Below are 21,597 nucleotides of genomic sequence, written 5' to 3'. Positions count from 1 at the left end.
TTCTCTTGTTGAATTGACCCCTTTATGATTCTATTATTTTGCCTCTTTGTATAGATTTTGTCTTGAAATCTATTTTTCCTGATATGAGTATAGCTACTCCTGCTCTTTTTGGGTTTCAATTGGCATGGAATATCTTTTCCATTCCTTTATTATCACTCTATTTGTGTCTTTATAGGTGGAGTACGTTTCTTTATAGGCAACAGTTCACTGTGTTTTGTTTTGTTTTTAAATTTACGCATCCACTCTATGACCTTTTATTGGAGAGTTTAGTCCATTTATATTCAGTGTTACTGTTGATAAGTAAAGACTTCCTCCTGCCATTTTGTGATTTGTTTTCTGGCCATTTTGTGGTCTTCTCTTCCTTCTTTCTTTCTGTTCTATCTTCCTTTTAGTGAAAGTGATTTTCCTCATTTGAAATGATTTAGTTTCTTGGTTTGAGGTTCCCATGAGCCTTGCATCTTAATAACCATTATTTTAAGCTCATGAGGACTTAACCCTGTTTGTGCTAACAAACAAACAAGCAAAAAGAAAACTAATAAAAACTGTACGCCTCAACTTCATACTCCCACTATTTAACTTTTTGTTGTTTCTATTTGGATCTTATTGTACTGTCTATGTCTTGACAAGCTGTTGTAGTTTTTATTTTTGATTGGTTCATTGTTTAGTCTTTCTACTGATAAAAGGAGTTTACACACCACAATTACAGTGTTATAATATTCTGTGTTTTTGTGTGGTTATTATTGCCAGTGAGTTTTTTGCCTTTAGATTACTAGTTATTGCTCATAATGTCCTTTTCTTTCTGATTGAAGTACTTCCTTTAGCATTTCTTGCAGGGCAGGTCTCATGTTGATGAAATATCACGACTTTTGTTTGGGAACATCTTTATTTCTCCCTCATGTTTGAAGAATATTTTTGCTGTTTATGCTCTTCTAGGGTAAAAGTTTTTTTCTTTGACACTTTAAATATGTCATGCTACTCTCTGCTGGCCTGTAAGTTTTCCACTGAAAACTCTGTCATTAGATGTATTGGAGCTCCATTGTATGTTGTTTGTTTGTGTTCTCTTGTTGATTTGAGGATCCTTTATCCTTGACTTTTGGAATTTGATTATTAAATGCCTTGAGGTAGTCTTCTTTGGGCTAATTCTGCTTGGTGTTCTATAACCTTCTTGTACTTAGGTATTGATATATTTCTCTAGGTTTGGGAAGTTCTCTGTTATTATTCCTTTCGATGAACCTTCTACCCCTGACTTCTTCCTCTTCCTCCTGATTAAGGGCAATAACACTTAGATATTTCCTTTTGAGGTGCCTGTAGGCATGGGTTATTGTTTTTTATTCTTTTTTTAAATCTCCTCTGACTGTATTTTCAAATAGCCAGTCTTCAAGCTCACGAATTCTTTCTTCTGCTTGACCAAATCTGCTGTTAAAGGACTCTGATGCATTTTTCAGTATGACAATTGCATTTTTCAGCTCCAGTATTTCTGCTTGATTCTTTTAAATTATTTTAATCTCTTTGTTAAATTTATCTGATAGAATTCTGAATTCCTTCTCTGCGTTATCTTGAAATTTCTTTAAGTTTCCTCAAAATAGTTATTTTGAATTCTCTACATGAAATGTCACATATCTTTTGTTTCTCCAGGATTGGCACCTGGTGCCTTATTTCGTTCATTTGATAAGATTATGTTTTCCCGAATTGTCCTAATACTCATAGATGTTCATCTGTTGCTGGGCATTGAAAAGTTAGGAATTTATTAAGTTTTTGCAGCCAAGACTTGTTTGTACCCATCCTTCTTGGGAAGGCATTCCAGATATTTTAAAGGACTTAGGTGTTATGATCTAAGCTGTACCTACTTCAGGGAGCACCCCAAGCCCAGTGATGCTGTGGTTCTTATAGACTCATGGAGGCCTTCTTGATGCTTGGACAAGATCTGGGATAATTCTCTGGACTACCTGGCAGAGACTTTTGTTCTCTTCCCTTACTGTCTCCCAAATAAACAGTCTCTCACTCTGTTGTGAGCCACCTGGAGCTGTGGGTGGAGTGAGACAAGCACCCTTGTGGCCACTACCACCGTGACTGTGCTGGGTCATGCCTGAAGCCAACATAGCACTACGTGTTGCTCAAGGCCTGCTTTAACCCCTCCCTGGCTACTGCCTATGTTCTCTCAAGACCCTGGGGCTCTACAGTAAGCAAATGCCAAAGCCAACAGGCTTGTGTTCTTCCCTTCAGGGCAGCAATTTTCCCCAGGCCCTGCGTGGGTCCAGAGGTGCTGTCTGGGAGCCAGGGACTAGCATTTAAAACCTTAGAAGTGCACCTGTTTTTCTGTTGTACTGTGGCTGATCTGACACACAAACCACAAGATGTAGTTCTTCCCACTCTTCTCTCCCCTTTCCAAAGGCAGAGGAACTCCCTCCCTCCATGGCCACCATCACCACAAAACCACAGTGAGTACTGTCAAACTACCACTGCTGTTTCCTTAAAACCCAAGGTCTCTTCAATTAGCTTGTACCAAATGCTGCCTGGCCTGGGCCTCACCCTTCAAGGACAGTGGGCTCCCCTCTGGCCCAGGGCAGGTCCAGAAATGTCATCCATCTGAGAGCCAAGTCCTAGAATTGTAGACCCTAAGAACCTGCTTTGTTCTCTACCCCCTTATACATGAGCTGGTACCTAAGGTACAAGACAAAGTCCCCTTTCCTTTTCCCTCTGCTTTTTTGAAGCAGAAGGAATTGTGCCCTGTAGTCAACCACAGCTGCAAATGTGCTGGATCTTACCTGAAGCCAACAAGTCTCACAGTCTCACACAGGACCCTTGATGTAGTACTTGGGTATCATTGCTGCTTATTCAGGGCCCAAGGGCTCTTCAGTTAGCTGGTGATGAATGGTGCCAGGATAGGGTCATTCCCTTCTGGACAAGGGTATGCCTAGGAATGTCATCCAGGAGCTTGGGCCTGGAAAGGGGCCCTCATGACTCTGACTGGGCCAAGCTAGTATCCAAGATGCAGGATAAAGTCTTCCCCACTCTTCCCTTTTTTTCTCCTCAAGCGGAAGGAAGGAGTCTCTTTTGGAGCCATGAGCTGTAAAGCCTGGAGTTAGGGAAGGGATAATACCAGCACACTCTTGGCCACCCTGGCTGGTGTTTTAGTATGTTGCGTGTCACCCCTATCTACTGTCTCTGGGCCCTGTTCAGCATTAGGACTCTCCTAGGATTTGCAATCTTTGTGGTCTAGACTGTGTTTCAAGTTCATTTATTTAAATCCTCAGACCACTTTAGCCCATGGTGGCAAGGTTTGTGGGAACTCATGTTCCAACTGCCAGGACTGACGATTCCGCTCTGGCTAGGGCTGGTTTAAATGTTCCCTCTGTGGGTGGGTATCAGCTGAGTTTGGTCTTGTTTTCCTTTCTGCTCTATCAGGACAGCAGTAAGTTCAATGCCTCACAAATTGCTGTGCTCTCCCTCCAGCACAAAGAAACACTCTAGTAACCACCCTACCACTGCCTGGGCTTGAGGGAGGTGTGGCATCACTGCTTAAGACTTTTTTTTTAATTTTTTTTTTTTAGGTTTTCAGTGTCTTTTTCAGTGATACGAAGTTAAAACCGGGTACTGTGAATGCTCACCTGATTTTTGGTTCCTATGAGGGTGCTTTTTTGTGTAGATAATTATTAAATTGGTGTCCTTGTCAGACACTAGGGAAGGCAATTAGTGGAGCCTTCTGTTCTACCATCTTGCTCCACCTCCTCCAACATTTTCTTTGTCTACTTATACATCAGTGGACACTTGGGTTGCTTCCACCTCTTGCCTATTGTGAATAATGCTTTTATGAACATGGGTGTACAACTATCTCTTCAAATATCTGCTTTCGTTTTGTTTGGGTATATACCCTGAAGTGGAATTGCTGAATTCTATGGTAATCTTTTTTTAATATTTTTTTCTTTGTTTTTTGGAGAGTAGTTTTATTAGCTCGGGATATAATGGGATCATCACTAGGAGGGCAGGGTATTCCACTGGTTACCATGTGCAGCTGTCTGGGGAGCACAATAAAATTCAGTCCAGGGTTCTGTGCTGGGGAGCAGGGCCTTAAAAAGAAGGCAAATTGTCCAGGGAAGTAGTAGCTGTGAGAGTCATGGCTGGCCTGCTCCACTGTACTGCACTGAATCTCCTGGTGCTTTTCAGGCTCCTGTCCATCTTGCATCTGTATGGGGCAATGGACCGTCTGGCCTAAAATTTTATCCTCAAGTTTGATGTAGGCCAGGCATTTCTGCTTCTTTCCACTGGACTTGACTTTGCACTCAGGATTCTTCTTCCAGAAACTTGTATACTGGAGCTTAAATTCTAGCCTCACAAAGGTTCCTGCTGGGAAGAGTGTATCCATAGCACTGCTCATATTGGTCTCCCTGAAGCCTCACTGCATAAGTGGATGCTTATGGAATTTCCCCAGGGCACCTGCAGGCCCTGCTCCTAGGCCCTTAGGAGCTCAGCCCTGCCTAATCCCATGGTGCCCAGCCATAGGGCCAGCAGGATCAGCAGCTACTGCATGGGTTTCCCTCAGTCACCCTGGACCTTCCTTCCTGCGCCTTCAAGAAATTTCCTAACCTTCACCGTGGCTAAATCTTGGCCTCAGCTGTCAGTCTCTTCCTGGTCTCCTCCCCACATCCCTGCCCCGATGTTCTTTCCTACTGTGGGGGCCTATTTTCACTTATGTACTTATTTTCTCCCTGGAATTATAAACCCTGTTGATAGATTGTAACATCCTTAAAGCCAGCAAAGATAAACATGTTTCTATCTTCATGATAATCAGTTATTATTTGGTCTACAATACAACGTAACATTTTTTAAATGTATTTTCAGCCTTACTGTAAGAAACAGTCCAATGGGAACTTATAGTTGTGTTTATCAAAAGAGTTTGTTGAAGGTGTTGTTTATTACATTACACAAGGATTTCTTCCCACAAGAAATCATTTTTGCTGACTTTAGTGTCAAAAATGGATGGGCGTGTTTGAGGTGATGGATATTCCAATTACCCTGTTTTGATCATTATACTTCACATGAATGTATCAGAATATCACATGTATCTCATAAGTATATACAATTATTATATATCAATTTAAGAAAAAACTGGATGGACTTCTCTGAGAAACTGGCTTGCTGTTATCTAATGAATGTTTTAAACTATTAGTATTTTTCATTTGTATGAATTTTTTATATTTTCATTATTCTGGCTCCAACTTTATGACTAACCGTATTTTCCTCTAACCATATTTTTCTCATCTACTTTCAATTTGTATTGCCCTCCTGAATTGTGTGTGTGTAAACAATATACTTAAATGCCTTTTCATGCAAAGCATAATTTAAATAAATACATATTAAACAAAGACCTTAAAGTTTTAAATGGAAAATAGAAAAACATTTTTGGTATAATGACTTTTGGTATGGTACAAACAAACAGTCTAGAGGTTTGGAAACCATCCTTTCCATTCCTTCCTCACTCCTAATTCTGCATAGTCTTTAAGAGCATGGATTTAGAGTCAGATGGACTTGGGTTTAGACCTTGCCTTACCATTTATAAGCTATGGGATCCCAGGCATGGTCCCTAAATTTAAATTTTTTTATCTGTAAAATCAAGATAATGATATACAGTTCATAAATAATAGAAGGTATTACTATTATTCAGCATCAGTTCTTCTATATAGAATTGATATAAAACTTTTGAAAGTGTAGCCTTTTTCAAAATAAATTAGGACAGAGTAAATGAGAACAGTCCCAGAAGAAAATTATCCTTCCTTTTAAAATTTTATTTGGTTTCCTTGAGAATCCTTGTGAAAACAAATCATATACCACTTGTTATAGAGCAACTACTTGCTTGTAGGAGGATGACTGTTAAGGATGCCTTTGAAGAACATAAAGAACAGGGGTTTCTCAGGTCAACATGTATTATATTGGTTTCAGTAGTATCTAAAAACTATTTGCAACGTTTCCCCTTTCATTCATTCAAATGCAACTTCAGATTGAATGCCATCTGGGTACTCTACACAGTATTGAATTCATCAAGAGTATGCTAGCATGGACTTTAGTCCTTGGTAGTTTTAATTTTTTTTTCTGGTAGGTCTAGAAGAGTGTGATTTCATTAGCCAATGTTCTATGTTATTCTTCTTTTTCATTTTAATAATTGTACGTTTCTATCTCCATTTACTCATTTATTTTTGCAAGGGTATGAATCCACTTTATTGTTGAGATGTGTTTTGTTTTTGTTTTTGTTTTTTTTGGTCTTGAGATGATGTGATATTGTCAAAGTAGGTTAGATTTTGGATCCTCTGGGACCAGGTTTCAATTCTTGGTTTTCCTGTCAGTTACTTACTGTGTACACTTAGAGAGTTACCTAGTCTCACTAACCTTTAGTTTCTTCACTTCTGAAATTGGTATAACAGTAGTCTCTTTGACACTACTTGGCATCTCTCTGTTTACTCCCATCCTCACCATTATCCTATAATCTTCTAAAGGAATATTCTACATGCAAGGCCTTCACTTTCTCATTTCCCAGTCACTGCTCAATCCCGTAGTCTGTCTGGCTTCTCTTTGCATTATTCTAATACTGTTCTGGCTAAAATCATTGATAATCTCTTAATTCTCAGAGTGCTTTAGTCCTTATCTTACTAGAATGCTGTGCTGCATTTAACACTTGTCTGTCATGCCTTCCTTATTATTACCTTGTCCTCTGATCCATTTTTGTTTTCATTCTTAGATGCTGCTTTGTCTGATCAACCCTCAAGTTTTATGGACCACTGTACCTTTCACCCTAAACAGTTGAGGGAGATTGGTTCCAGGAACCCCCACAGATACCAAACTCTGCAAATGCTCATGTCCCTTATATAAAATGGTATGGTATTTGGATATAACCTATGAAATCCTCCTGTCTACTTTAAATAATCTCTAGGTTACATATAATACCTAATACAAGTACTGCATTCCTTGAGGTCTGTGTCTTATTTACCCTTTTATCTCCAGCATTCACAGCAGTGTCTGACAAATAATTCCTTCATTTTTCCCCTTGTTCCTGACTTTGGAGTCTTCCTTTTAAAATATAAATCCTGTTTGGCTATGTGGCACTGTAATTAGTACCAACTCCATTTAGGTATTCAGCACATATTTGTAATGGTATCAATTTACATGTTTATTTTATTTACAAGTATCTCAGTGAACTCTCACACAGATCCATAATGTTGTCTTATAGTTATTAGGCAGGGAGTCCCTCATCTTACTCACAGACTGTTAATCTACCTGCATCTACATCCTGCATCTACCTGCTCCTTCCCTCCTTTTTCAATAGAGATGTACAGTTCTTATCGACATTTAAATATCTTCAAGTCTTAGCATCTTTAAGAAAGAAAAACAAACTCGATATCCTCTTATTTTTTTCTTCTCTTATGTAGCCTGACTGCTTTGAAGATTCCTCAACTCATTCGGTGCTGGCTTATTGCCATCACTGTGAAAACAACTCTCAGGAATGTCACTAGTGACTTTCACGTTGCTATATCCAGTGAGAACAATTCAGCCCTCAGCAGTATACACATACTAATGGAGAATGAAAGAAAAAGCAGGTTGTATAGAGAGGCTACAAAGTAATTCTAGTTACTTTAAGGAAGTTTGAGAATATAGTAAAGACATCTGTGGCCTTATACTAGACCCTGTCAGGAATCACAGTGCTTTTAGGACTGACTCATTTTCTTTCTCAATGGCTACATAATCTCTCTGTTTGGAAATTTGACTTTCTTTTGTACATCTTTTCTAATTTCGTCTCTGTTTTTTTCTATTTTTTTATAATTTCTGCTCCTCCATAACTTCAGCTGGAGTGTAGCCCATTATAACCTCTGGTCTCCCTCCTTGACACAATGAGGACCTCTTAGTTTCAGCTAATTGCCTCATTTTCTTGGTATTCTTTACTTAAATTTCTAGAGCGTTAGTTTTGTTAGTCCAGTTCATCATTTGTATCAAGCCACTTCACAGATGATTGAAACCGACTCAATCTATAGCCTAGCCAATCATGTATGAATTGCCCCGTGTAATCCTGATTTCTACTTTTAGATTTGAGTAAAATCCAAATTATAATGGATTAAGGAATGCATCACAGGTGAGGAAATAAGGGTAAGGGCTTGAATCCAAAGAGGGTGACAGACTAGTGAGGAGCACACATGATCAGTGAAATCAAAATAAGGATTTTGTGTTTTGTTTTAAGATGGCAGAGATTTGAACATAGAATGAGTCAATTAATAGGAAATAGTTGAAACAAAGAGAATTTAATTTTTTTAGTTACTGAAGTCATCTTAAGGTGGCAGGAGATGGGACTACAGAGTACAGATAGACAGATTAGCTTTAAATAGGAAAGACACCTCTTCCTCTGAAGTGGGGTTTAAATAAGAAAGAAAGAAGGTGATGCACATAAATTTAAAAATAGGGGAACCTGCCTGTTGGCATACTTTATGAAATAGTCAGCAAGGAGAACTGCACAGACGTGAGATAAAGATTTCCAGTACGTGCTGAGGAAAATCAACTAGGTACCTGACAACTATGAGTATGATGAAGTGATTTTCTTTTTCACCATAGCCCATATGTAGGTTAAGAAAGGGTGAAGGATTTGGCTAGTTCAGAGTTAAAATGGACTTAATTTGTGACATGGTAGCACTAATGCTTGCTTCTCCCACCCTTCACGTTTGTTTGGTTTGACCATGTTTTCATTGTGGTCTTTCATACTTTTATTTTGTAGGTCTTGATGACTGTTTGCAGCAGTATATTAAGAACTTTGAGAGGGAGAAGATCAGTGGGGACCAGCTGCTGCGCATTACACATCAGGAGCTAGAAGATCTGGGGGTCAGCCGCATTGGTCATCAGGAACTGATCTTGGAAGCAGTTGACCTTCTGTGTGCATTGGTAAGGACATAAAACTGGTGAAGAGGGAAACTTCCCTTTTCTTCTTTTGTTGCTTTTCCCTTTTTTCTTCTCTTCTTTTGATAATTGAAATGCAAATAGAAGAAAAAAACCCTGATTCTCAACCAACTGGACCTGATATTTTCTTCCTTCCTTAAATTTTTATTATGTTAGTGCCAAATAACCGTTCCCTGTTTGTAACATCTTTTATAACAGTAAGAGTTGGGTATATCAAAACCTTAAGTCCAGAGTGTATGTCTCATAAACAGGACTCTTCATAGATGAACCACTCATGTGCTAGGCTCTCACACTTTGAGAAAGGAAAGAATATTGATGGTTGACAGTGTTATATACATACAGTCTAGACATTTGAAGTTTGACCTATGAACAAGGCTCTGCTGACCTAAACCTACTTAAAAGCATGGCATCAGAAATAGATGTCTAGACCACTTCTAAGTTTGAACCATGTAGCTGTGTTGAATCCTTTCAGATGCTGAGCTTTAATCCCTGTACAGTTCTGGGTTTAAGCACCAGGTTTAAAGTCATGTCATTTGGATGCTTCATTATGTGATTGAGCTCTTCTGGAAGTTAACGTGGAAAATAAATTTAAACATCAACTTTTTTTTTCTGTTTATTGAGCAGTTCCTTAGTTGCAGTCCCCAAAGAAGTCAAATGTTAAACTTCCTTCTTACCCCTTCCTAATGTAATGGATATACATCAACAAGTCAGAAGTACAGATACATTTCAGTTTATGCAACAGATACTTTCTGGGGAATATAAAGCAAATTTCTGGGTCGTGAATTCTGATTTTCTTCTACATACCATTATGAAATCAGGAGGTGAGATTCCTTATCAACAAGCTGAGTTGACTAGTCCAGGAAATTGTACTATTGGGACTGTATCTTTACCTCCTTCCCCTCTGTCCCCAACTGCTCTTCGAATTTTGGTTTACCCTGCTAAGTCTTGTCTCTCTGATCTTCACTGGCCATTCTACATTTTCCTTATGTCTACTGTATTCTTTTCTTTTTCAACAATTACATATTCCTGCTCAAACAGTGCTATCACTGGGAATGCAAAGATGAAAAAGACACAGTCTGTACTCCTAAAATATATACAGTCCATTAAGAAAGACAATAGCCATTAGAAGACAACATAGATTTAAAGAAAATTCCAGGGGAGTGTAGAAGGAAATGAACTCTTCTGAGGGATTCAGAAAGTGTAGGTAACGTATGCATTTGGTCTTACAAGATGATTAGATGTTTGCCAGACAAAAAGTTGGAGAAAAGTTATCTAGGCAGAAGAAATATCATGTGTAAAAACAGAATTGTGAAAGAATATGGAATATTCAGAGAAAATTGAGAATTGTCATTTAGTTTGTGCAGAATGGGAAATGATGAGAAAAAAAAGGTAACACCTTACACCTTGTATCACATTACAATTCTTTGCTTAGGTTCTTTTATCCTTTAATTCATGTTGGACTCCTCAAAGGAAGACACCTTTGTTTAGTTCATATTTTTTATTTAGCTTTCTGCCCAGTGCTAAGCTCATAAAAGATGTTAAATTAATGTTATCTTACTGAATTAAACTCTCTTGTCTTTCTTCAAAGAACCGTAATTTTTCTCTTGCCTACACAGCCTTTGACTTTGAGGTTTCTGTTCCTCATATAAGGAAGACATAGAAAAATTAGCAGATTCCTTTTGTTTCTTTAAGCTATACTGTATTTTCATCTACCTTGTCTTGAAGTTATTCCTTATGTGCATAAATGTTTATGGCAGTTGATGAGAATCAAAGGTTTATTTAGTCACTTACTTATTCATGCAACATATATTTATTAAGCATCAGATATATTGTTTGCATCATGTCATTCTAGAAAGAAGTAAGCTGTTCATGATTTGGAGGTGTAATAATATTTCAAGCTATTAAGCTATCATTTAGTATGCTTCAATAGAGAGCAAAGAATATTAACTGAAAGAGTAAAAACATAAATAAAATATATATATATAGCTTAATGTATGGGCCTTGATTTGTGTTCTGACAATACACTTTTTATTAGAAACTGTAAATAAATCATTTATGACAGGGTAAGAACAGTTTTCATTTCATTTTTCATGTACTTATAATTTCAGGCATTTTGCATGAAAGATTTGATGTTTGCAATTGCTGGGATTTGTTTCTTTGCAACATAATTGCTTGGTTCATTCATCTTAAAGTAATTTATTTTCCAAAAAAATTCATTAAAGCAAGCCTTTTAAGACTCACTCATATTTATAAAGCAATGTATTATAAAGCTAAAAACCTGCTACACGATGCATTTAAATTAAGAACTCTACAAACCTGCACATTATGCACATGTACCCTAGAACTTGAAGTATAATAATAATAATAATAATAATAAAGAAAATGTAGCACATATGCACCATGGAATACTATGCAGCCATAAAAAAAAAGAACTCTGAATAAAATGGCATTGACATTGTAAAATATGTGGTGCCAATATTAAGTATTTCTAGTTAAGTGGTTAGTGAAATTTTGCCACTGGTGAGGATATAGCTGACATTACTTTTTCTAAAATGTTAAATGCGTATGTTTATTTCTTTCAAATGCTTTTGCATGCATATGATTGAAAGAGAAGGCTGATATGAACTTAGCACAAATTCATTAAGACTTAAATGGCTGTGTTCGATCAGTTCTAAGTCGCTACTGGTTCTGGCACATGGTAATGGCCAAGTATATGAACGAATAAGTAACATATACGACAAACACAGCAGCTAAGTACATTTCATGTCTAAGTTTTTGTTTTCTTGAGGTAGTCCTTTTTATACTAATAGTAATACCAAGTTTTGCTATGCATATCCAATAAAAAGCAAATCTGTAGTGAATAAACCTGCATTTTTAAAAAGTTGATGCAGTGCCCTCCGTACCCCTGGCCTAAAGGGAAAGGTGCTTGATTTATTTGTCGATTCTTTAAATGGTAGGTAACAGTGTGTGATGTACTGGTGACTTACCAAGTCACAACAAACCATCCACTTACATGAAAGAAATTGCCAGAAGGTATCTGTATTGGTAGTAATTGAGAATTGTAATGATAAAAATTAACTTGAGGCTGGGCATGGTGGCATGCCTGTAATCCCAGCACTTTGGAAGCCTGAGGAGGGCAGATCACTTAAGTCTAGGAGTTCAAGACCAGCCTGGGCAATGTAGCAAGACCACATCTCTACAAAAAATTTAAAGTACTGGCATACACCTGTAGTACCAGGTACTCAGAAGGCTAAGGTAGAATGATCGCTTGAGCTCAGGAAGTTCAGGCTGCAGTGAGCTGTGATAATGCCATTGCACTCCAGCCTGAGTGACAGAGCGAGACCTTGTATCAAAAAATAAAGTGAAATAAAATAAATTTTAAAAATTAAAAAATTAACTTCAGAGATCAGCTAATCTTTTTTGTTAAAATAGTAGCACATAAATCTGTTTACATACAGATGAGCTTCTAACCTATTATACTCTTCTAAATTTTTTAAACATGTTTTTGGATTATTAGTGTAGTTACGTTCATTAACTAGAACAAGTTTTAAGAATGTCCTTCCCCATCCTCTGCTACATATCTTTTAAAGATTCTTTTTGCCTCTACATTTCTCTGTCCTCCACATTTTTCACCTCTATTCTGCATAATGTATTTTTAGGAGGTTTCCAAGTTAGACCTTCTGAGAGTATCCTTCCAGGTTTTGTCTGGATGATTATTATTTCCCTAATTATTGAGTCATATGAAAAATAATAATTTTAGTTTCTTAAATTTTGAAGACTCTGAAATATTTTTACTTTGCCTTTGGATTTTTATTTATAAGAAGACTAATATTATTTTACCTTTCCTAATAAATCATTTGAGATGCTAGTGTTACATAGAGAGAAATAATTTAAAATAATCTTTTCTGAAAGCTAATGGCTACAGAGTGAAATATCAGTTACCAGGTTGGTTGAGTAGGCTTCTCTCTAATTGTTATAATTTGAACTTCTCTAAGAGATTACTATATTTTGTTGGCAGACAAATGTTTTCTTATTAAAATCATTTATACACAAAAATGAAAAATGCCATCATTTTTTACTTTAGAAAAATGCTTTAACACAGGGAAAACTTCTAAAAATACTTTTCAGTATTTTCATTTACAATTACATTTACAGAAGAAGTATCATTTACAGTTAGTTTGTATAGTTATAAATTGTTCTTATCTAGTCATTAGAGAGCATCTTTTATAAACATGAGAGGATTTCTTTCATTCTATAGTGACCAGCTGAACAAACTCTCCCACATTTCACAAATGATTCATTCTCAGATGCAATATAATTTGAATAGAATGTTGTTTTATTTGCACAAGCCAAATCTTTTAACTTGAGAGAAGAATATTACAGTTCAAATTAAGCAGTGAATATTTAACATATTAATACTATGTTATTTTAGAAAAATTTATAACTTTAGAAGAAAGTGTTCTTTTAATAAATATGTAAATTCTAAGCAAAAGACAAGCAGACTTTTATCACCATTAAATCTGTAGTGGTAACATACATAACTTGGTATTTAATGTTTAGACATCAGAACCTTCCTCTCCCCTCATTTTGTCTCCACTAAGTTTTCTCTTGTCTTAAATTGCCATAGGAAAAAAGACACCTAAATGTTGTACAAAGTAGGTACCCAGTGGTTGTTGACTTAATAATATAGCTTAATTTATTGTATGACTTAATTTCCTTTTTCACTCTTCATCTTACACTTTGATTTAATTATTGTTACCATGTTTCTGAGAGTAGGAGTAGAATATTGATGCTAAGGAATGTGGTAGACATATCCACTCACAGATGTCCTGGTGACTTGTAGTTCCATTCTGATCTCTGTCTAGTTTGTACTGAGTTTTTTAAGGAAAAAAAAAAAGAAATCTTCCCATACCTCAGTTTCCCCAACTGTGAAAAGGTAAGTCAAACTTAGCCTCCCAGGCCCAAGCAAATTCTTACATTCTTTGGGTTTTGCCATTTTCAGTAAGGTGGTAATAATTTTAACTTTACACACAACCGTAATGTGCATGCTGCTAAGTGATTTAATCAGGATTATCCTTGGATAATATTAACCAGCCTTTTTAAGGGGTGTTTTGCAACTCACAGTTAGCTGCTTTACATTTTAATTGTAACTTATGAAAACTTTCCCCAAAGTTTGAAGGGATCCTACAATCTTTTTCTATTTGAAGATAGTAAAAAGGCTTATTATACTTATTCATATAACCCCTTTCTGCAATAAGGTATAATAGACAAGATATTTAGGATGAATTAACAAACATTAGTTGAAATGTGAGAACAAAGAAAAGAAGAAAACAAATACACTTACCAAAAAGTCACTATGATTGCTTTTGGTGTGCTTCATGTTTAGTTGTGAGCTAATATAGCCAGGACAAAAACAAAAACAATTTTAGTTTCATAATTTGTATTACAAAAAGGAGAATGTGTATTAGTTCCCCTGAGGAAGCAGTTTTTCCTGATGTCATATTATAAAATAAACTTTTTATGCATCATTATATAGAGTACGTATATTTTTTAATCTGATTTATTTCTTGCTTTTTCATTTTGTTATTGTTGGTTGTGTTTGTTTTCCTAACTTAGGGGAAGCAGAATTATTCCTAGTACCTACATTCCTGACCATGCGTATTGTTAATTGAATATATACTCAAAAATAATTGTTGATAATAATTAATTTCACAAGTAAATAAACTTAGGTTTTGGTTTTAAAAAACAAATTTATTATTTCTTACAATCTTGCTATCTTGGGTAGCATAGTTCTAAGATACAATGCCCTTAACTTTCTTTATTCATGTTAGTACTTAACACATTTTATTATAATTTCTTTATATGACATCTCCCCAAATAGTCACTTAACTGTGGACTCTACTAGGTCAGGAATCCTATCTAATTCATTTGTAACTCTAATGCTACCCCATTGCCTGTGCATAATAAAGTATTCAGTAAATATTTTCATGAATGAATAAAATTGACTTTAAGTATTTTCTCTCTCTTTTTTATAATTCAGAATTATGGCTTGGAAACAGAAAATCTAAAAACCCTTTCTCACAAGTTGAATGCATCTGCCAAAAATCTACAGAATTTTATAACAGGAAGGAGAAGGAGTGGCCATTATGATGGGAGGACCAGCCGAAAATTGCCAAACGACTTTCTGACCTCAGTTGTGGATCTGATTGGAGCAGCCAAGAGTCTGCTTGCATGGTTGGACAGGTAAAGTCTTCCACATGTTTCATAAGTGTCCTCTCCTCAGACACCAGTTTGAATATAACATTATTTTGCATTTTCTTGTGAAAGGATTGGACAGGCAGAGGAGTACCAATTAATAAATGTCTAATGATGATTTAGACATTTAGATTTAGTACCCCACAATATAGGGGTATCAAACAGATATTAATCCTTTATAAAATTTGATATCCAACTAAGTAGCCAATCAATAATTAGTCCGACAACTGTAAAATACCTTACTGCTTTATAAGCAAAATCATTATTTGGCTGTCATAATAAAATTTATAAATTTTTGTTTATTATACTACTGCTTTGTATCCTGATGTTCTTTATACATATTAATTGGTTGTACTTAAGGAAATGACCATGGGGATGCCATAAACTGTTTTAAATAGGTAATTAGACACTGACACCTTCCTAGCATGCCTTGTGTGTCTCCTTGGCCTCACTTCATTCGTTCTCTGTTATTAATTACATTGTACTATTTTGGATATCATAAACACACTTTTAGACTTTTTTAAGTTTAGGTGACTTTCATTTGTTTTGGAACATGTAAAATAGTATAAAAGTCTTGTAATATGAAATGGAAAGGTTAGATTTACATTGTATACTGTATGTGGTTAAACATTATAATGTTAAGACACATTGCAACTGTTTATTAAAAAACTAAATTTCTCTTCTTTCAGTTTTGGAATTTTTGGTAAGGGGTATGTACTATGTTTAATGGCTAAATAATCAAATTTTAAAAATGCTCTTTGTCTCTCATAAGAAACTCTGATAATATACATTATCAGAATTCTTTCTTGAATAAATGTCAGTAGGATATCCATATGTGTTCCTACACACACACACACACACACACACATATACATACACCAGTATTACATTTTGGCATTTTAGAAACATGAGGCCTTATATTAAAAGTAAAGCTTTTGCATTTTTAAGGTGAAAATTGAGATAATTTTCCTTAATTTTATATATACTTATACATAATATAAAGTGATGATACTAAATCCAAATATGAAACACTAAACTATATATTACTAGCTTTTTGATAATTAATGGACTGCATGTTTCTTTTGCATTATAACATTATTAAAATGTAATTTTCATAATTGTCTAAACCACATTATCAAGTGTTTAAATTAATTGAATTTTAAATATATACATTCCAAAAGTTATGAATGGTCACTAAGTAAAATATGGCTTAGTCCTTAAATACTATTAATATGTTTGTTTTGGTAGACTTCACAGTAATCAGAAGGCTTAAAGAACACATCCTTGATTATAATTATATCTTCTTTTACTCTCATTTTCCCTATAATTATAAATTTGCCCAGCCTTGATATTTTCATTTAGTAAATTCATTTATATATTTTTTACCCTAGTATTTGTTAGATGGATAAATTGTTAGAGTGAATAGAGAATGTTTTTACTTCTTGATGACAGATATGGCTATTTATAAAATCACACATTTCCCACACTATAGTAGTCCTTGAGATTTTATTGTACCAATTTTTTTATGGTGGCATTACTTTCATTATGTAATAAAATGCTTTTGGTAAGTGCCAAATCACCTACAAAACACATATGTGCATACACACCTACAAAAACACATAAACACACACACAGTGTGTCAGTGCAGATTTGCTTTAATTTGGGGGACTTAAAATGAACCCTGCAAATGAATACTGCCAAGCATTTGATCTTTAACTTTAGTTTATTCCTTCGATATACAGTACTTTAGTTGAAGAATAAAAATTTTGCCTGTTAAATAGGATTAATTTCATGTTAAGCAGCTGTTTTCATTTTTAAACAGCTATAAGTTTTATGGCATTACAAAATTTTTATTACATTTTGGAGAAAATGTGCATCCACAGCAATATGATTTGGGTTTATTACAGTTTTTATTTTATGTCACTTGAAAGAGGAGAAAGAAAAATAAAAAATAGGTACAAAATTTAATTTTATTCTAGATGCTGAACTAGATGCTTTATACATACATATGTATACTCTCGGCTCATTGAATTCTCACAAAGCAGATATCGTTATCTCCATTTTACATATGAAATGTGAAATAACTTGCCTAAAGTCATTCATCTAGTATGAAAGTTATACTTTGAATCAATTTTTGTCTGACACTGAAGTCCTGTTATTTTTTCGTTCATGTTCCTTTGTCATGCTACACCTTGTTTTGAATGCTGACTAATTCTTGAGAATTTTGAGGAAGGGATGTGGCATATAAACCTTTATTTACATTTTGCTATTTATCTTCAAAAGCTAAATAAGACTACCGCTTTTCTGTTTTGGGCCTCAGTATCTGAAATTGCTACATAGAACTTCATTAATAGAAAAGGTTTATTTTGCTGTTTATGGTAAAAGTTTACTGTTTTATCTCATTTTTAACATTAATATTTAATTCTAATTGTTTCTAAAATACCTTTCAAGATTATTCTGTTTTAAAGGGATCAATGAGATTTTTTTTTTATATCATTGAAAAACCTTTAAGTGTTTAAGGCATAATAGTGTGCTAGGAAAATAATATCAATGGAGCTTCCATTTAAGTGAGATATACTTTCAAAGACCAGCTCCTTACATTTCCTAAATAAGATAAAATCTAAGGTTAACACAATTCTGTTTCTTTTCTCCAATTTAAAATATTGATTTCAGTGAAACACCAGACTTTCCCAGAGGAATAGTCTCAGAGGTGAATCACAGTTGGTAGCTTTACTGTTTATTTTCAATGCATGGTTTACTTGTCTATTTTTAACCTACATCCTACTGTTTTTGACACCTTATATTTCTTGCAGTTTTCTGTGGCAAGTTGTTAATTGCTCAAGGTAAATACTTGAGAAAATAAGAGTTTTTAGGACTTATTGATCTGGGATTTGTGTTTTAAATGCTTAGAGCACAAATTTGTAAATACTGTTTAGAAAGATTACAAAATTTTGTTAAAATGAATAGCCCAGAAGTAACTTTTAGTTTCATTAAGGAAACTAATGAACACACGCTACTTGTTTTAGATATAGTGAAAATACCTTGTAAGAACCAAAGAACTTCTAAATAATTAAGAACTTTAAAAAGAGAGAAATTTGGTAGAAAGCAAACATTATATTTCCTGAATTTAATGTTCTTCCAATCATTTCTTTCAAAACTTTCCTTGAAATAAGTCCTGAATATTTTTGTCAGTATGCAAATTTCAGAACAACTTATTTCATATTATTGAAAAACTCATTTTAGGCTACTATATTTTGGGACTTTTCAAAAGCTGTTACTAGTAATCACAATTTTCCTTTTCCCTTTTTAGGTCACCATTTGCTGCTGTGACAGACTATTCAGTTACAAGAAATAATGTCATACAACTCTGCCTGGAGTTAACAACAATTGTGCAACAGGTATTAGCTGACAAACTTTCCTTCTGTTAATTTATTAGCAACTTCATATTCCAACAATGGGAAGTATCCTGTGTACCAAGAGTTTGTAAGATACTGGTTTAGAAGTTTCTCAAAGACAATCGTTCTAAAGAAATGAAATGTGTAATTATTTATTGGGAAACTATGCATATAGCTCAGTTAACTTACCAGAAGATATAAAAGGTACCTGACCTGTACACATACAAACAAATGTGTCTAATAGCTTTTAACAATGATCTAATTACCTGAACTGATTTTCCACTTCGAATATTATCTAAGCCAGGGATCCCCACACCAGATGCCTTCAGGGTCCAGCAGCTAATATAAATGTTTGAATTAAGTCTGGTATAAGGCAAGGAGAAATGGAAGAGACTTGGTTGAATTGACTAGAACATACCCAAACATATCTTTTAGAGGAAATGTAATTATAGGCATGATATATCAGTGGTTGTAAATTATCTCTTAAATAATCTGTTCTTTTTCTACTGTGATGTGATGATATCTCTTTTCAGTAGCAAGTTTTTCTGGACTCTGTGGTCTCTTGCTACCTGTAGTAGCAAGAAGAATAAGGATTAATAGGTAAAATAATGAAATAAAATAGTTAAGTGTTTATTTCTTTATGGCGAAGCTATGGGTGATTTTATTTAGACTCTACTTTTCTATATTTTCCAAATGAATTTTTATTTTCTAAAATGAATTTGAGTTATCAAAAAAACAAAAGAGTGTTAAGTACATTGAAGAAATACCTCTTTAAGTTTGCCAAAGGAACACAGCTTAGACGAATACTTAAATTTTACTTTAAAATAAATTACCTAGCTTACAGTTAATGTTCATCTAATCATCTAATTCAGCCATTATATACATACTAATCACTGCATTTGATTGGAATTGTATGAAGTGTCTGAAGACAGGAATTAAACTTAAGCTGCCAGTAAAAGAGGCCAATTTGAATAAGCAAGGTGTAGACTTTAAAAAAAATCTAGGGCATGCATTTATTACCAGGCTTTCAAGAAATCTCATCTGAACAGTTATGATGATGGTTATGCTTTGAAATATGCTGTGCTTCAAATTATTTTTCACTCAGCTTTAATTATTTTTATTCCCTTTGCAGCAAGATGAGATAATCAATATCTAAAAATAAACTATCACAAATGGCTTTTTTCCCCTTTCTAACACAAAGTGGTGGTACTATGAAGTAAAAGGAAAGTGCTTCTTGATATTAGCCGCTTATATTTAAAATAATACTAAAATTGGAGAAAGTTAATGTCAGTTTCTTTTGAAAACCTCCATTTGCAGGAATTTGTTTAATCTACTATATTTATTTTACTTATTCCCAGTTGTGATGGGTTTGGATCATTGTATTTGAAGCCTTTTAAAGAGATTTCTCCTCCCCTCCCCAACACTTTCGTCACATAAGATTGGTTATAACGACACTTTTGGAAAAAAAAGAGAAACTGGTTTTAAAATCTTAAATAGAATTCTCACAAAGAACTGAAGCTTCATTTAGAACACTGTCAGCAACTGAATCAGAACAATGAGACAGGTACCCACACGCTACTTGTCAGCATTGAAATAATTGTCGTGATGCCTTCCTTAATGGATATCAACTTAACCTAAAATTATTCTACTGTACCATTTTTATGTTCTCTACTTCAAACACAAAAATGGTGAATTAGATTGTCACTAGTTAAGAAATAAGCACAAAAGTGTTGGTTTGCAAGATGAAACTTTGTTGAAGTTTAAAATACATAGGTCATGGTGGTAATCTTGGAGGATTTGAGACTCAGCCCTGTTGTTTCGTGATGATTCCACATTGGACAAACTGTGTCATTGCTTTCACCCTCTGTAAACAAAAGTAATCACATCTACCTCAAAGTTTTTGTAAGAATCAAATGAGATTTATTTTAAAATAGTTAAGACTTGGAATCAACCTAAATGCCCATCAATAGTAGACTAGATAAAGAAAATGTATATATACACCATGGAATACTGTGCAACCCTAAAAAAGAATGAGATCATGTCCTTTGCAGCAACACGGATGGAGCTGGAGGTCATTATCCTAAGCAAACTTAACACAGGGACAGAAAACCAAATACCATTATCTTCTCACTTGTAAGTGGGAGCTAAACATTGAGTACACATGGACACAAGGGAACAACAGGTACTGGGGTCTACTCGAGGGTGGAGGGTGGGAGGAGGGTGGGGATTGAAAAACTACCTTTCGGGTACTATGCTCATTACGTAGGTGATGAAATCTATACAGCAAACCCCATGATACCCAATTTACTTATATAACAAACCTGCACATGTACCCCTGAACCTAAAATAAAAGTTGAAAAAGTAAAATAAAATAAAAATAACTGATGAATGTAAAGTGAAAAACAAAGATGAAAGTAATATTATTTACAATAAATGGGTAAGGAATAAAGAGACTTGATAAAAGGAAGTGAAACAGGAACTTTGTTTTGAAAAATAAATGTCAGAGATTTTTTTCTCCGTTTGGTGTTAGTTTTCATGAGCTGCATTTACGGTGAAATCTGAATTAGGTGCTGAGGGAAAAATTCAAACATGTTGAAGAACATTTTAAATCAGATTTTGAAATGTTAAATACAGAGTCTTCTTAATACTCAAGTTTTGACAATATGCTTTTTACCTGAACTGGTCCTCTCTAAACTGTATTTATTAAAAATCTTTTTCTGCTTGCTTATGGGTCTGTTCATTTCTAACCTTCTTAGATCCATTTTCCATGTTATTGGTTATCACTGGTTGTCTGAATAGTGTTAAAAACATTTTACAAAAAACTATAAGTAAGAATATTTACAATAATCCAATCTGAATTATGCAGAAACAATTAGTGCTGTTGCTTTGGTCTTTCCTGTAATAAATGTCTTTACTTAAGTTGTTATTCTGACTTTCTGTCAGTTCTTTTGTTTTACTTTGTTCCATATTTACCTGTCAGATGTATTTTATTTTCTAAACCTTTATTCAATTAAATGGA

General features: G+C 34.7%; 1 protein-coding gene across 12 annotated transcripts in view; it reads left to right on the top strand.

Moving 5' to 3' along the window:
• Positions 1–21,597, top strand: part of CNKSR2 (connector enhancer of kinase suppressor of Ras 2) — a 290,055-nt gene that overhangs the window by 49,706 nt on the left and 218,752 nt on the right. For all 12 annotated transcript variants that reach the window (XM_073013842.1, XM_037986403.2, XM_073013844.1 and 9 more), the window contains exons 2-4: positions 8,750–8,913; positions 14,969–15,171; positions 18,494–18,581. In XM_073013842.1, the coding sequence (XP_072869943.1) occupies positions 8,750–8,913; positions 14,969–15,171; positions 18,494–18,581 (455 nt within the window). The remainder of the gene's footprint in view (positions 1–8,749; positions 8,914–14,968; positions 15,172–18,493; positions 18,582–21,597) is intronic.

The sequence above is a fragment of the Chlorocebus sabaeus genome, chromosome X (genome assembly GCF_047675955.1).
Source record: "Chlorocebus sabaeus isolate Y175 chromosome X, mChlSab1.0.hap1, whole genome shotgun sequence".
In the NCBI taxonomy this organism is placed as follows: Eukaryota; Metazoa; Chordata; class Mammalia; order Primates; family Cercopithecidae; genus Chlorocebus; species Chlorocebus sabaeus.
This window is presented reverse-complemented; position numbering and strand designations above follow the sequence as displayed.